This window comes from Falco peregrinus, chromosome 3 (genome assembly GCF_023634155.1).
Source record: "Falco peregrinus isolate bFalPer1 chromosome 3, bFalPer1.pri, whole genome shotgun sequence".
NCBI classification, from domain to species: Eukaryota; Metazoa; Chordata; class Aves; order Falconiformes; family Falconidae; genus Falco; species Falco peregrinus.
This window is the reverse complement of record NC_073723.1, coordinates 10,506,296-10,520,654: the sequence shown is the minus strand read 5'-3', so window position 1 is coordinate 10,520,654 and position 14,359 is coordinate 10,506,296. Positions and strand designations below refer to the sequence as shown.

The following is a 14,359-nucleotide window of genomic DNA, read 5'->3' as shown; positions in this document are numbered from 1 at the left end:
ACATTCCTCTAAGTAGACACATGACCATTTTCACCAGCAGCCCTCTGTGTGGCTACAGTCACTGTTCTTGCCATGTGAAATCTTTATCAAAAAATTAAAATTCTGCTCCAGAAGTAAAAAAATGCAGTAGTTTTTCATTACAAAAGTACAGTCCAAAGCTTCCAGCAGAACAAACTAAATATTTTCAAAATCCATGTGTAAAATCAGCAAGCGAAAAGCCTAAGCATACCAGTGGGAATCTGCATGTACCTGACTGATGCAGCAATGTGGGGTACTTACAATATCAGCAATACAAATTAGTGTATATACAAATTAGCTGAATAGTGGAAAGAAACACAAATAAACATTTAAGTGTTTCTTTTTCCACTGTATTTTTTCTGAATTCATGATCTATCCCCATTACATATCACATGATTTGTTTTTATTATTTATGACTATGCCATAAATCTTGCAGTAAATGTCAAAATATTGTAGTATTAATTCATAAAGCCTTACAATAATAATTGTAATACATTACTGAAAGATCTGTCCTGTGTCACTACGTATTTTATTGATTGTATGACTAATCTCAGATTGTTTCACTGTCACAGCACTCTCCAAACTATCAAGCTGCAACAAGGTCTTTTACCATCTCATACTAACACGCTCTTCATGCCAGTCCTTCTGCTGCCTTCTCCTCATCTCGCCTCATCCAGGGCTCGCTCTCTCTGCTCTTGTTTCTTCCTCGGCTGCTCTCTCTTCACTGGCTCTCAACCACTTAACAGAACCAGCCACACCTGCACCTTATCTACATCAGCCAACCCACCACCCCTGATGCCAACCCACGGTTGTACATTATCAATGCTAATTAACCCAGCTTCATTCCTCTACACCCCCCCCTTTTTTTTTTTTTTAAAATATTGCATACCTTACGCTTTTAACAATCATTACAACCTTTTTACAAATATATTTTTATACAGTCCTCTATAGTTCCCCCCTTTTCCTTTTTAACATTTCATACCTCAGGTACTTAACAATCATCATAACCTTTTTAAAAATAACTTCTCATGCAGTCTGGACAACTTGTTAAGAAGAAAAAAAAATCAGGGACATTTCATAACTCATGTTTTTACCAACCACCACAAACTCTTTACAAATAAGCTTTTCATATAGTTTGGACAACTTGTCCCTGAACTCATACTCGTATTCCTTCTTCACTTTTATCTTGGGCTTTTCATCTTCTGCAGGTTGATCACCTTTCTTCTTATCTGCTTTTGTAGCATCTGGGAATTTGATTTCTTCAGAGGGTGGTTCTGATGAACTTATAGTGCCTTGTCCTATCACCTCTTGGGTCACACTGGACATTAAACTGAGTGAGCTTTCAGAAACAGCAGATCTAGAATACAGTACTAACACATCATTCTGTGGCCCAAAAAACTTCTTAACACCCTTGTGGTCACCCACTTCTACAAGTGGAGACACCTTCAACAAGCACACAAACACTGGCAAGAATACCGCCAGGCCAAGCAGCAGCAGCAACACTGGGAGCCACCTGTGGCACCACACTGCTCCTGCTCCTTCCCCCGGCACAGCCATCACCACTGTCTAGCTGGACCTGCTCCCGCTGGACCACCTGGCCGTGTACTCTGTCGCTACTGCCTGTTACCCTCAGTCTCTTAACTCCACAGCAGTCAGGCTTCCTTCTCTTTGATCCCAACAGCTCACCTTTACTGGTGTCTGATCCAGATCCCCAGGCTCTTCCCACCTATCTCAATGTGATCTGGATCCCAGGCTGTCCCTACCTGTCTCTGCTACATTGAGCACCGCTGTTACTATTCAAAACTTCAAACATCTCCCAGCACAACCATCACTGCTATCGCTTAGTCTCATAATCTGAACACCTCACACAGGGCACCAATTGCCACAGCACTCTCCAAACTATCAAGCTGCAATAAGGTCTTTTACCATCTCATACCAACACACTCTTCATACAGTCCCTCTGCTGCCTTCTCCTCACCTCATCCAGGGCATGTGTTCTCTCCCTTGTCTCTGCTTCTTCCTCGGCTGCTCTCTCTTCACTGGCTCCCAACCCCTTAACAGAACCAGCCACAGCTGCACCTTATCTACATCGGCCAATCCGCCAGCCCTGAAGCCAGACCACAGCTGTATATTACCAATGCTAATTAACCCAGCTTCATTCCTCTACTTTTCACCAGTAATTGTATCTGCCCTTTGATACTTGCTATCATCTACTCTATTGTCCTTCCACTGCTCTTCATGCTTCCTACAATCCCTCCCTCCCTTACAAATCTTTGCTTTGGAACACTGGATTCAGAAAACTTGCCTTTTAAGCCAGAAATGCTTTACACAACTAATGTCATTTTCTATGTGACCTAGGACACTAGGGTCTTGCCCAATATAAATGGTTAATAACACCAAGATTGTTTAAATTATCACAGAAACTGGTTTGAATGTTGTATTATTATGCACAGGGAAAAGGTAAGGAATTGGGCTGTGTAATGTTCCATTAAAATGTTTGCCCCAGAGTAAAAAAATGAAGATTAGTACATTTGGCATCACATAGCACTGATAAATGTTTCCATTTTTCAGGGAGATGAAGTTTTATTCCTAGATTCCCCTGACATTCTTAAGATAAATCATTATACTACAGTGCTTCAAGCATCCAGCACAAAGAGGGGGCCATTGGGGGTAGAAAAGAAAGAAAACAACATGAAAGAATAAAGGGGGATATAAAGTGAACAATACACAATTCACGTTTCCAGGATCACTCAGCCCCACAGAGCTTGACAGAAAATAAGAATGCTGTTTTACTGAAAAATACTGATTAAGAAATCAGTAAAAATTCCATTAAATTTGTGATGTGGGATTATGATAAAGGGATAATTGAACTGGGAGATTCCCATCTAACATTCTGCTCTGAAGCCAATCTTCCACATCCAGGATAACGTGCTTTGACCACTCTTATTGATTAGTCCTTGCAGATTTTCATGAGAAGCTCGACTTTGTCAGAGAACAGTCCTTCTGACAGACTTCCCATCAAATTCAACAGAAGTAACTTCTTAATGTTCTGAGGAAATTAGAAGAAAATTTCTCACAAAAATTTAGTGAGTCTTACTGAAGCAATAAAATACTATTGAAAAAAGCATGACAGAGCCACAAGAAATATTCATTTGGAAAATCAAGACACAATATGAAGTGATTGCTAGAGAGGGGTATTTTCATTTTTTAATAATGCTACTACATAGGATACAATATGCTTACGGGATGGTGGTTTCAGATCTGCCTGAAGAGTCTAAATTTGTTTTCCTCACACAAGATTTAAGATTTAGTTTGCCTTTCATCTCCTTCTCTCAGAAAAATCTCGTATTTGCGGTTATATAACTAAATTAGTTAATGCTTGAAAAGATACTTTGGCATTCTACATTAAAAGAATTCTCTGTATGAAACAATTTTTGAAAAAAATCTGTCTTGGGATGGACAAAACAGAACTAACAGACACCTCATTCAAAGAGATGTTCTGTTTATATGTCAAGTTTGAAACATTTTAGAGACATACAATAGAAGAAATGGCACCACAATTTCTAATTTGGTGCTTTATGATAAAAACAAGTAAGAAAGAAGAAGAACACTGTTAATTTTATTATTAGCATCATCATATTCAAGTGACTTGCTTTTCAGAGCTGATAATCCAATTTCTTTCATAAATACAGTAGTTTTCAATTTCAGTCTTTTTTTAATAGTTATAGCAGCTAGAGATTAAAAAGATTTTAATCTCTGAATCACTCATCCATTTCCCAGTTGAAAATTTATGTAGCACAAAGTATTGAAACTAACTAGGAAATACAAGTTTGAACAAAAAGAGTGAGTTCAAAGTGTTGCAAATAGTACAGATTGTGAGCTTTACTTCTTTTTTAAGAAAACCAAACATAGTCTTCATGTCATCATCAGGAGGTGTATATTTTCATGTACCTTTACACTTTCAGCAGTTTTAAATCAGTAGGACCAAAATAACAAAAAATTAGTTTGCTTAGTATGAGTGAACTTTTTGTACACAACCAGTATTTGATTAGTTCCCAACCCAAATCCTATCATGACGTTTGTTGTTAGATATGCTCTGCATGACACTTCAAAGCAGGGCTGAATTTTTCTTGAAGGTTCTTGGTCTCCAAATCAATTCTGAAGACACGGGAAAGCATTACTTCTGAAGAACATGGATATTAATTCAGAGTTTAAGTAAACAATGTACAATGTTCAGAAAAAAGTGAAGAGCAATGTAATTTGTTTCCAAAAAGTTAATGTGTCAGGTAAAGGTGTATATTAGAATGGCAGCATGCCTCAAAATTGTGTTCACACTGTAAGGCTGACAAACTGATCCATTCCTATCCACAACTCTAGCAGAAGATGTGGCAGCTCAGATATTTGAACAGTTCATTTATTTACATGAACCTTTATTGGGCTTTCCCTCAAGCTCACCAGCTATTTGGACATTGAACATACATGATGACAAGAACCAACATGGACCCAGATTTTGTTCAGTCCTGGCTAGGAATCTAACACCTTTCAAGCTCTGTGTGCCCTATAATCCTCTATAAGTCCTAATCCCACTGTCCTTTTTCCCCTTTGAAGGTTGCCTTGCTGGATGAGAATGTTTCTGCTGGTACCAACCGCCCACTAGCTATAATATGCTCTACTGCATGTACTTCCAGAACAAACCAAATTTAGAGGCAGCTAGTGTGGAAGGAGTTTCTTGGATCTTCAGGGCCTTCTTGATTAAATTAAAGGTTGAGTTGCGTTAATGTATTTGTGAGGAGTTACACAACACAAAAACGCTAAACAGAATTGCGAAGCCCACAGAAAACGTCTACTAAATTCATAAGCAAAACTTTCTAGCTTTTGAAGACTCTCTGTAGCTATGTTTACCATGCGTAGAAGGAGTAGTATGGACTTCAAGCAACCTAAAATTTAATTTAACAATAATATACGAAGATAGTAAGCTTTGTAAAAACCAAACAACAACCAACCAACCAAAAAACCAAACCAAACCAAACAAAAAAAAACAACAAAAAACACCCCAACAAACCAAAAGAAACTTCAATGAATCTTATATGATCTAAAATCTTTATAAATGTTCTTTAGAAAGAAACACTGCATATGAGGACAAAAAACTCCCCCACAAAACCACTAGCTCCTCCTCTGAACTTGCACTGAGATTCACACTGACAATATTTGTCTTGTAAATACTATTTTACCATATTTTTTTTTCCTGGGGATGTGGTGAGGCTTATACAGGAATTGCACAGTATGATGGCACACAATATAAACCGGCCTGCAGGCAACAAAGAGGAGCGAGTAAGGTGCTATAACAAAATTGCACTTTCATCTCCTGTCAGCCTTAGCTTTATTTCTGAATTTTATGTCAGTCTGGGAAAGAAGCTTTTGCATGCAACAAGTTCCTTGTGAGCCGTAATCCCTGTATTTTCCAAAATGTAAGTTGTTGGTAAAGCCTGTCAATTCTTTTGAGAAATTATGAATGATTCCTGTGCAAGCCTGAGCTTCATCATTGTGAATGTCCTTGCCTGCTTTTTCCCTTCTATTGTGTGTCAACTTCAGATAACAACTCTGGTTGTTAACACCAATCTGGATTCATAGATGTGCAATTCCCTAACTCACTCATGTGGATAATGTATTCATCCTATAATGATGTATCTTAGTTTTAGGAGAGTGATGGCTGGAGTGGAATAGGTGCCACAAGTAAAAATAACGAACCATTTAGCAGTTATAGTGCAGTCTGTTGCAGGGTATCTCTTGGTGTCTCTCTCTCCCCCTACCCATCTGTAGCAATAATAATGTAGAACAGTCTTTGAAATAGTGACACAACTGAGTGACTATACCAGGTGTTAAAATGTAGTTAGTTACCATACCATTTCTGACATTGACCTCATTAATACTGCTGTATCAGATCTGATTCTTAAAGGACAGAGTTCTTTGGTGAGTATAACATACAGGAGTGAAGAGAAAGTAACCCATTCTAGCTGTGATGAGGAATACAATAACCCATCACCGTAGCAAAGACCATATTTTATTTGAAAAATACGAATAAAGGATTTTGTCCCTTTTGTTTATTAAAACAAAATGTAACAATTACTTGCATAAGGAGGTATACTTTACATTACTCTTTTGTTAAAAAAAATATAAGTATTTTTGGAGACTTTGGAAAAATAAGGATGGCCCAATATGCTCCTAATGTTCCTTAGAATGCACTGTGCCATTTATATGTACTGCAAGTACAAGGTCTCAGAACTTTATAATCCATAAAGTAACCCTAGGCAGCATAATTTCATATTCTTCTCTGCATTTAGAATATTTCCTTTGTTAACCTTTGTGTAAGTCTATGAGTTTGGTTAATTCCAGACTGGTCCAATAGTTAGGTTTTCTAAAGGATGATTTTACAAAGCCTTAGATCACAGAAATTTTTGTAATTGCTTTTAAATACCAGTGATAATATTTTCACATAGACATTTTCTTGCAGTATTCACAAATTAAACAACTGCATCAGAATTCAAAATAAAAATTGTTTACAATTGTTTTGGTTTTCTAAGAAGAATGCAAAAATAAAGTGCATAACAGAGTGAAATTACGTTCAACTTTTACAGTCTTCTATGTGTATGTAATAAATGGTAAGACTGATAACCAAATTAATTTGTTTTCAATATATGAATCTTAATCTAATGCCAGTTGAATTCAAGCTCTTTCTTGTCTTTGAAGTGTATTAATTGAAGTTTTTGACTGGTGTTAAGTTGACAACATATTTTCACATTTTAAAATACAGGCAATTTTCCCAGATGATGTGTCAAGATTACAGCGTACTGAGTGCCCTCACCATTACAAGAAAGAGGGTTTGTTTGAAGAATGCAACTAATTAATTTGGTGTAAATGTACAATTAGTTGGATAGTTGTTGCAGAAATAAAATTGTAAATCAGAAAAGCCCTTAAGCACCACTTTATGTGTATGTGCCATTTAACTGTACTCTGTATCTTCCAGTGTAAGTAAAACTGGCAGTTTTCAGCATTTAGTTGTTAAGCGGCATTTAGGCTAAGAGGAAAATATTTGGGAATATGAGTACACAAAAGATCCATGAAAGCTTTAAGCAAAGTCTATACAATCAAATGTAACTATAAACTAGGAAAGAGTTTCCCACCATACTTTCACTGAATGTATACTTTGTTTAAATCAGCAATGCTACAAAATGATCATGCCCTCCATGGCATACAGTGTTATTTTTCTTCTAGTTTAATCAATGTTAATGTAGAAATTCTCAAATACAGCTTACATTTGTTTCTAGGATACAAAGGACCAAAGGAAAAATTTGTGGGATCAGGAAAAGAAATCTGTAAACCTGTTCTTTCTGCACCGTGAGGCCTTTTTCTATGGCCCTGAAGATTTAATATTCTGCTATTTGTCATGCAAACAACACGGCACTGTGATGTGTATTTGAGTAAAAAACAGTAAGCATAGCAAGCATGCAGACGTATCATGATAGAAAAGCACATTTGGTGATCACTGTGGATAGGACATACCAAACAGTACACACCGCAGTATCACTGAAGCAGCGTCTCAATAACCCTGCAGAGTTTTAAAGGATTCAGAATTCCTGGGGCTGTGGTTATGATGCACGTGCTGTACAGCAGGAAAGGGCACCAGGAATGGTGAAAAGGAGATTCTTGTTTCTCTGAGATATGACCTCCTTCTCTCATTAACTTAAAAAGATCGTGAGCATAAGGAGTGGTTATTTGCTTACATCACTGCACTTCTGTTGGCTTTAAGCCTGGATGTTCTATGATGCAAATAAAAATAAAACAGTGGTGGGAACACTGCTTAAAGCACAAAACACAACTCATTTTCCCTGCTTCGGTGTAGGGCCAGAGGGAAGAGACATAAAGAAAACTAATACCTGGCTCTCAAAATTACAATACAACAATGAATGCAGTTTTCATGCAGATGTGCTACAAAGTATTATGGCCCATGGTACTACTAACGCTGAAAGATTTTCTTCTTAGCACTCTATTCATACAATATAAAGATTCACATGTTGGCATAAAGCGAGAGCATTCTAAATCAAAAGAAAATTTCTCCTCATAAAATCCTGCCACTAGTAGTTGCTTCATTTGGGACAAAACTGAAACATATCCTAATTCTACCCCCCAAAAATACAATACATAAACCATTATCAGCTTGAGTATAACACTACATTAATGTATCTGTTTAACTTTAGTCTACAATGAGAATGCCTCCATAAATGCATTTCTAGAAGATTTTGTATTTGGTGAAAATAAAAAAAATAAATACTTAAATAAATCTGAACACAGATTATTAAACTACTTTTAAACCATCAGCAGGACATTTTAGGGTCTGGGTTTTTTTCCTCTCTAAATTGCCTTGTGGGTTCAGATGTTGACAAAAAGGGAAACATTACCATTTTCAAGTTGCAAACAAAACAGTATAGTAAAAACAAATTCTGAAACTATAGTGCAACTAATACTTTTTAGAGTTTGAAAAGTTTCTTACAAAGCTACTTGCTAGTTTCTCCAGAAGGCTGTTTAAACCAAAAGCATCTCAGGACAGAGTTCATAAAAAAAAAATTAAAAATCCTGAAAAGTATAACTGATCAGAAATTTCAGTCACGTCTAGGACCTACTCAACCACACAGTAAAGAAGGGAAGGCTTCTGGTTCACCTGTGTGGCCTACAGTAGGTCAGCAATAAATACAGACCCTTCTCTACTAAGCTGAAGGTAAGTGGCACCTAAAATGTATAGGAAGGAATCCAGCGGAGTGTACAGATCTGTATCACTGTCCACACCAGCCCAGGGACTGAAAAAACAGTACACAGCTTCTGCTCTGCACAGTTCCCCCTAAGATGCATACTGCAAGAAGTCCACTTTCCTAAGTGAGGCTTCAATTTTCTTAGAAGCAGAAGACTGCCATAGATGGTGAGCCTTATAGGTCATAACCTTTCTTGGATATTTTTTTATTCTGAGCTCCTGGTCCTCTCATAGTACTATCACAAGAAAGACAAACAAAAGGTTAAAGTTTCAAACAAAACAGGGGAAAACCTAAGAATTTGCTGGATTAGGTCTTAAACAGCCTGAAGTGCTAGGCAGAACTGTTTAGCAGTTCTGCAATGCTAAAAAGTTACTAACATAGAAAAGCAATTTACTTAATCCATAGGAACCACAATAATGACACACTTTTATTTTTTTTCTTACTCCACTGACTTATAATGTTCCCAAGCTCCCATGATGCTTCAAATAGGGAGAAAAAAGCTTGCTCTTAGCTGGAAATTACTCTAGGGAAAATTAAATACCACTAGATTGAACTAAAATGAAAAAAGCATCATCATCTTATTCTCCTTGTTTTATTTTTTGCTATCCCAGTATCTTACTAGTAGTTCTATTTTGCTTTTAGTTACACAGGGAATAGAAAGACATTATGATTAAGAACTCTGTTTTAAACTGACTGTTGTAGCTTCTGGACTAAGACCAGAAAAAAGTCTTGAAAAGCTTCATCTACTGACGTAAGTGAAGCACAGTGAACCAAACAACTGTATAGTTTAATGGTGCTGCCATTGTTGTTTTTATTGAAAGAGCCTATGCTTCCTCTGCTTTGCTGCATAAAGTGTACGTTGGACCCATTCCATTTAAATGAATGATGTTCCCGTGAAAAGACAAAACCAAAAAACACAACACTGGAAACAGCAGTTCCTCTAGCACGCAGTAACAGAGCAGGTCTGGTGTTATAGTCTAGAGCCATGTTTGAGCTAACAGCTAATGATGCCTCCCCTCCGTTAGCTGGTCACGGATGAAAAGATTATGAAGGGCATAATGAAATGACACCATCTCAAGGCAACCTGATTATTCAATAAGATTAAATCATCACAGGACCGTTTATTTAAGAGGACAGTATTGGCTGATCCCTTCTGTAAAGCAAACAGACTGTTAGCACTTCTCACACTGGTAGTAAACTCCACTGGCTACCTCACATGGGGATCACAAGGCCTAGAGCGTAGCTAGAAATGCAAAATCACAACCACCTGCAAGAGAATTGCTCCCCCGTTAGCTATCTTCCTAAACAGGCATGACCATAAATTTACTGTAGCTTGGAGATGGTAAGCATATTGCAATAAAAATGTCATTGCTTGGCTTTACTTTAGGTATTGTTACAGATACGGTACCACAGACTTCATTGAGCAATTAAAAAATATACACAAGGGACAATAGCTTCTTTTTTTCTGTATTTTTCAAAATTTGACCTTCTTCCAATTGGAGAACCCAGTTTCACATACGAAAAGGGCACTTGTTCTACAGTAACTGCATACAACTTGCTCAGTTCCAAGTACTGTATTCATTTTTTGTTATCGTTGCTGTCATTTTATCTCCAGTTGTTTAGGGACTTCTCTGTTCCGGGAATTACAACTAAGTTGTTCTTTCTGATTCTATTTCCCCATAGAGTTCAGCTAGCTTCTTGAACTCAGGTCCCCAGTCTCCAAGGTAATTGTAATCCTGGTCAGAGTGTGTTGTGGCTGAATCCAGAGAGCTGATAGATCCAGCTTCTGATCTATGACCCTCATAGGCATATGTCTGTAAGGAGTCATACGGGGGCACGCTGGGGTCCAGATCAGCCTCTGCCAGTCTTTGTTTAATGAACTCCTGAACATCTATACTGTCAAGACTTGAGGAGGGGTGATGCCTGGGCACAGGCTTCACTTCAGGACGAATATCCCTCCGGTATTTTAGCTCCTCAGCAGCTGATGGATTCCGCAGTGCTGTGATGTCAAATGCTTCTGTGTCTTCTTCTCCACCACCCTCATCATCATATGTCACAACATTTTCCCGAACATCTTCTTCTGAAATGATCAGAGGCTCCTTCTTGCTACGTCTTAGGGTGATGAAAAGGACCACAATTGCTAAAGAGAAAACTGCAGATATTAGAGTAGGTTTAAAGTTTACATCTGATGTAAGTAGATATACACTGAAGAAAAAGCAGGCACTAAGTCACAAATACAGAGGTGTAATATTTTCAGGCTAATCTTGGTATTTGGAACCACTTACATCAGGCACACGTCTGTAACAAAGGGTCACCAAACTTATCCAATCTGGAAAAGAGCGTACTTATATTCCTAAGTGAGCAATGCCTTTGTTTTGTAATGGGTCACCTGAACATAATTACTGTATGCCTGGAAAGAACCCATGAAATCCATGCACAGCAACATGCCAAAGTGCAACAGGCTGAGACCACACAACTAAGGGGAAAATTAATAATGCTGTACTGCAACTACGAACTTCCGATACAGCCTGGTCTCCCAAAGGGTCAGTAAAGAGCACTCTTCTACAGTGTATTTTCTTTGTGGGTATTGCTGGGGTTTCTTGAGCCGATAATGGAATCCACTAGTTGGATCATTAGGGGTCTCATAAAGGACATAAAAGGGGACAACATTCTTTCAGTTAAAGGAGAAATTAGTAACCAGAGCTGACATTTTTCAAAAGCGTTGTTAAGGGCTTTCAGGCTTCATTAAAAACAGTATTTAGCATATATACTGAACTGAAATATAAAAGGTTTATTTTTTATTTTAGGAATAGTCAAACTTGTATGATAAAATATAAGACTATAAAACTAAATGCGGTACTATAAATTTTAGAACAGCTTTCTGACGAGGAAGTTTTGACATAAGCTGTAAGGAAAGTAGTCCTTAGAGAACGTAGAGCCTTTGGGAAAAAAATATCCTCAAATTTTCCAATGTGGGTCACGCTGTAATTCCCATTATTTCTTGACATCTCTGCAAGAATGCAGAAAACACGAGTAGTACAGAGATATGTACCCAGCAAGTTATGCCTCTGCCAGAAAAAAACAGAAAGTATATTAACTAATGGGTAACACTCAAACTGGCCTGGGCAAAAAAATGAAAAAGAACTCAAGAGAAAATGCACTTGCAATGGCATTTATCTAATGGAGTCATCTTATAGTCTCATATGTCCCTTGCCCCTGTGGATTATGGTGTGCATTCCTATCGGCTTATCCCACAAAGGTAATTAAGAAATGGCTTTTGTACAGTGCTAATGGTGCTTCTTACAGTGTAATGCATTTTAAAAAAAAAGCTTTCCTCATCTATTTTCTATCATTTTTCACACTGTTTTAAGACATGGAATTAGAGCCAGTGGCTTTTTGAGATCGTTCCAAATTACAGAAAAAAGACCTGCAGTGCTAATTATTTGATAACCTCTGAAAAAATTTCCAGTGTTCCTAGTGGATTCTAAATATTCACAAATGTACTTTAAAGGCATTTTTCCTATTAATTTTGTCTAAACCTCTTCCCTGTAATCACAGCTATATACTTCTAATTACCTACTACTACCAGCCAGCCTCTGGTTCAGAAACAGGTTGTATTAAAAATTCCTGCCCTGTCACATTCAGAAAGCCAGTGGAAGGATAGCATTACTTAATAATAAAAGTGGCTTACCAAGAAGAATGATGACACAGAGCAGGATTGCGATTAAAGCTCCTGTGCTCAAGCCAGCTGAGGAGAGGAAAGCTTCAGCATGGCAAGTTCTTACTCTTCCATCTCTTTCACACACACAAACCCTAATTGTGAGAGTACTGCTGCTGCTGAGAGGGGGCACTCCACCATCAGAAATCAACACTGGGAGGTAATAGATATCTTGAGTGGTTCGACTGTATCTCCGTCGTCTTGTCAGGATACTGGCTGTATTATCTACGAATATCAAAACCAGAATATCATTTTAATGAAGAAAAAACCAAATAATGTTATGGACCATACGTTTCCTGTTGAGTAGAAGCATAAGGCATCTTAAAACTAGGCAGTCCTAATCTGTAAAAATGCACAATCTAGAATTAAAAATTGTCAGGAAGCATATGTGGCCAATGAGGAAAAAGAAGAGGCAGGAGAAAGTAATTAGTATTACATAAATAGGATTATTTAAGCTCATGTACTTTTCTTAGAGTCAAAATGTACTTTGGCAAACATTTTAGGCCCAGTTTGCAAGTGTTTTAATCCCATGTTATGCTGTTGGTAGAATATGGACCCTTGTAAATGTGAATACCTGGAATTCTGAGGATATCTGTATAATTAATCCACAACATATAATTTAATAACATCCCCTTGATTCTTAGAAGAATTATAAAAAGTATTTAGTAAAAGTTAAACTTTCCTGTTTTACTGTTTCTGATAGGCTTTATAGATCAAGTGAGCTTTCAAAAAACATCAGAAAGGACAGTGGCCAAAGACTCATGCTGTGGAGAGGTCAGGAAGAAGGGCAAGGGCAGGGAAGGGGGATGGAGGAAGGGAAGGAAAGAGGAAAAAAGCAGATATTACATGTTCTGAACTGGTAGAGGTTAAAGATAAGTAAGCAAAGGGGAGATAGTGATGTAAGATGTTGTCACCATAATGTTACCCACAGGTTCATATGGCATATATTACAGTCAATGAGAATTGTAATGCTTATTACACACAAATTGCAAGAGAATTTATAGACACTAATTAGAATAGTAAGCTGCCACCTGTATTCCTTTAAGTCCAAGAATTCAAGGGGCATAAAGAGAGTGCGTGGGAAGAAATGCTACAAGAATGTATAGTTAAATCTTATTTTCATATGTCTAAAATTTAATTCCAGTCTGTTGCCACCACTTTAACAGTATTGACCTCTGAATAAGAGCCTACAGAGAAATCAAAAATTGAGACAGTGAGAAATCAGACATGAGCAGTTGTGGAGAAAGAGAGAGATGGGGACTGAGAAATGGAAGACACGTTGGAAGAAATGTACCTGTAATGCTCGTCCATGATTAACAGCTACACAGTTAAATTGTGGGGTTGTGGGTTTGGAGTTTTTTAGCAAACACCACAGGGGTGGTAAATGCAGAAATACATCTGCTGGGTTTCTCTTCCTTTTACAAACCAGAACATTTCTTCTATTTCCTTACCACTGTAGGTACAGCATTAAGTGGATTTATCATAATCTATGGAAAAATTGTGTCTGTGGCACTTTGTGAAAATCTAGTGCAACAACACAGATAGTGTGGCATATTTTAGCCCACAGGACTGATAACTTGCATATTTGAATGGAGGAGTGGGTTTTGTTTAAACTGGATACTGTTTACTAGGTGACTACTCTTCACGCCACATCTTCTATCAAGCTCTGTGCCAAATTTTAAAATTCATTTTAACTCACTTCTCTCAACATTTTGCTTTTGCGTATCATCTGACAGTGATACTGAGAAAACCCGGTGGTATAGCCCCGTATCAGCATAATATCCTAACATAATATATTTAGCAACAGGTTTCACACAAG

At 37.6% G+C, this 14,359-nt stretch overlaps 1 protein-coding gene across 8 annotated transcripts in view; it reads right to left on the bottom strand.

Annotated features, from left to right (window-relative positions):
• Window positions 1-1,094: 1,094 nt before the first annotated feature.
• The window catches only part of CDH18 (cadherin 18), a 337,247-nt gene continuing 323,982 nt past the window's right edge, over window positions 1,095-14,359 (bottom strand). For 6 of the 8 annotated variants that reach the window (XM_027784808.2, XM_013298152.3, XM_027784809.2 and 3 more), the window contains 2 exons: window positions 12,514-12,765; window positions 1,095-10,974 (listed from right to left, as the gene is read on the bottom strand). In XM_027784808.2, coding sequence (XP_027640609.1) covers window positions 10,472-10,974; window positions 12,514-12,765 — 755 coding nt within the window. In that variant the 3' untranslated portion in view covers window positions 1,095-10,471. Of the gene's footprint in view, window positions 10,975-12,513; window positions 12,766-14,359 lie in introns of those variants that run through there. The other 2 variants (XM_055800598.1, XM_055800600.1) reach the window with 2 other exon arrangements.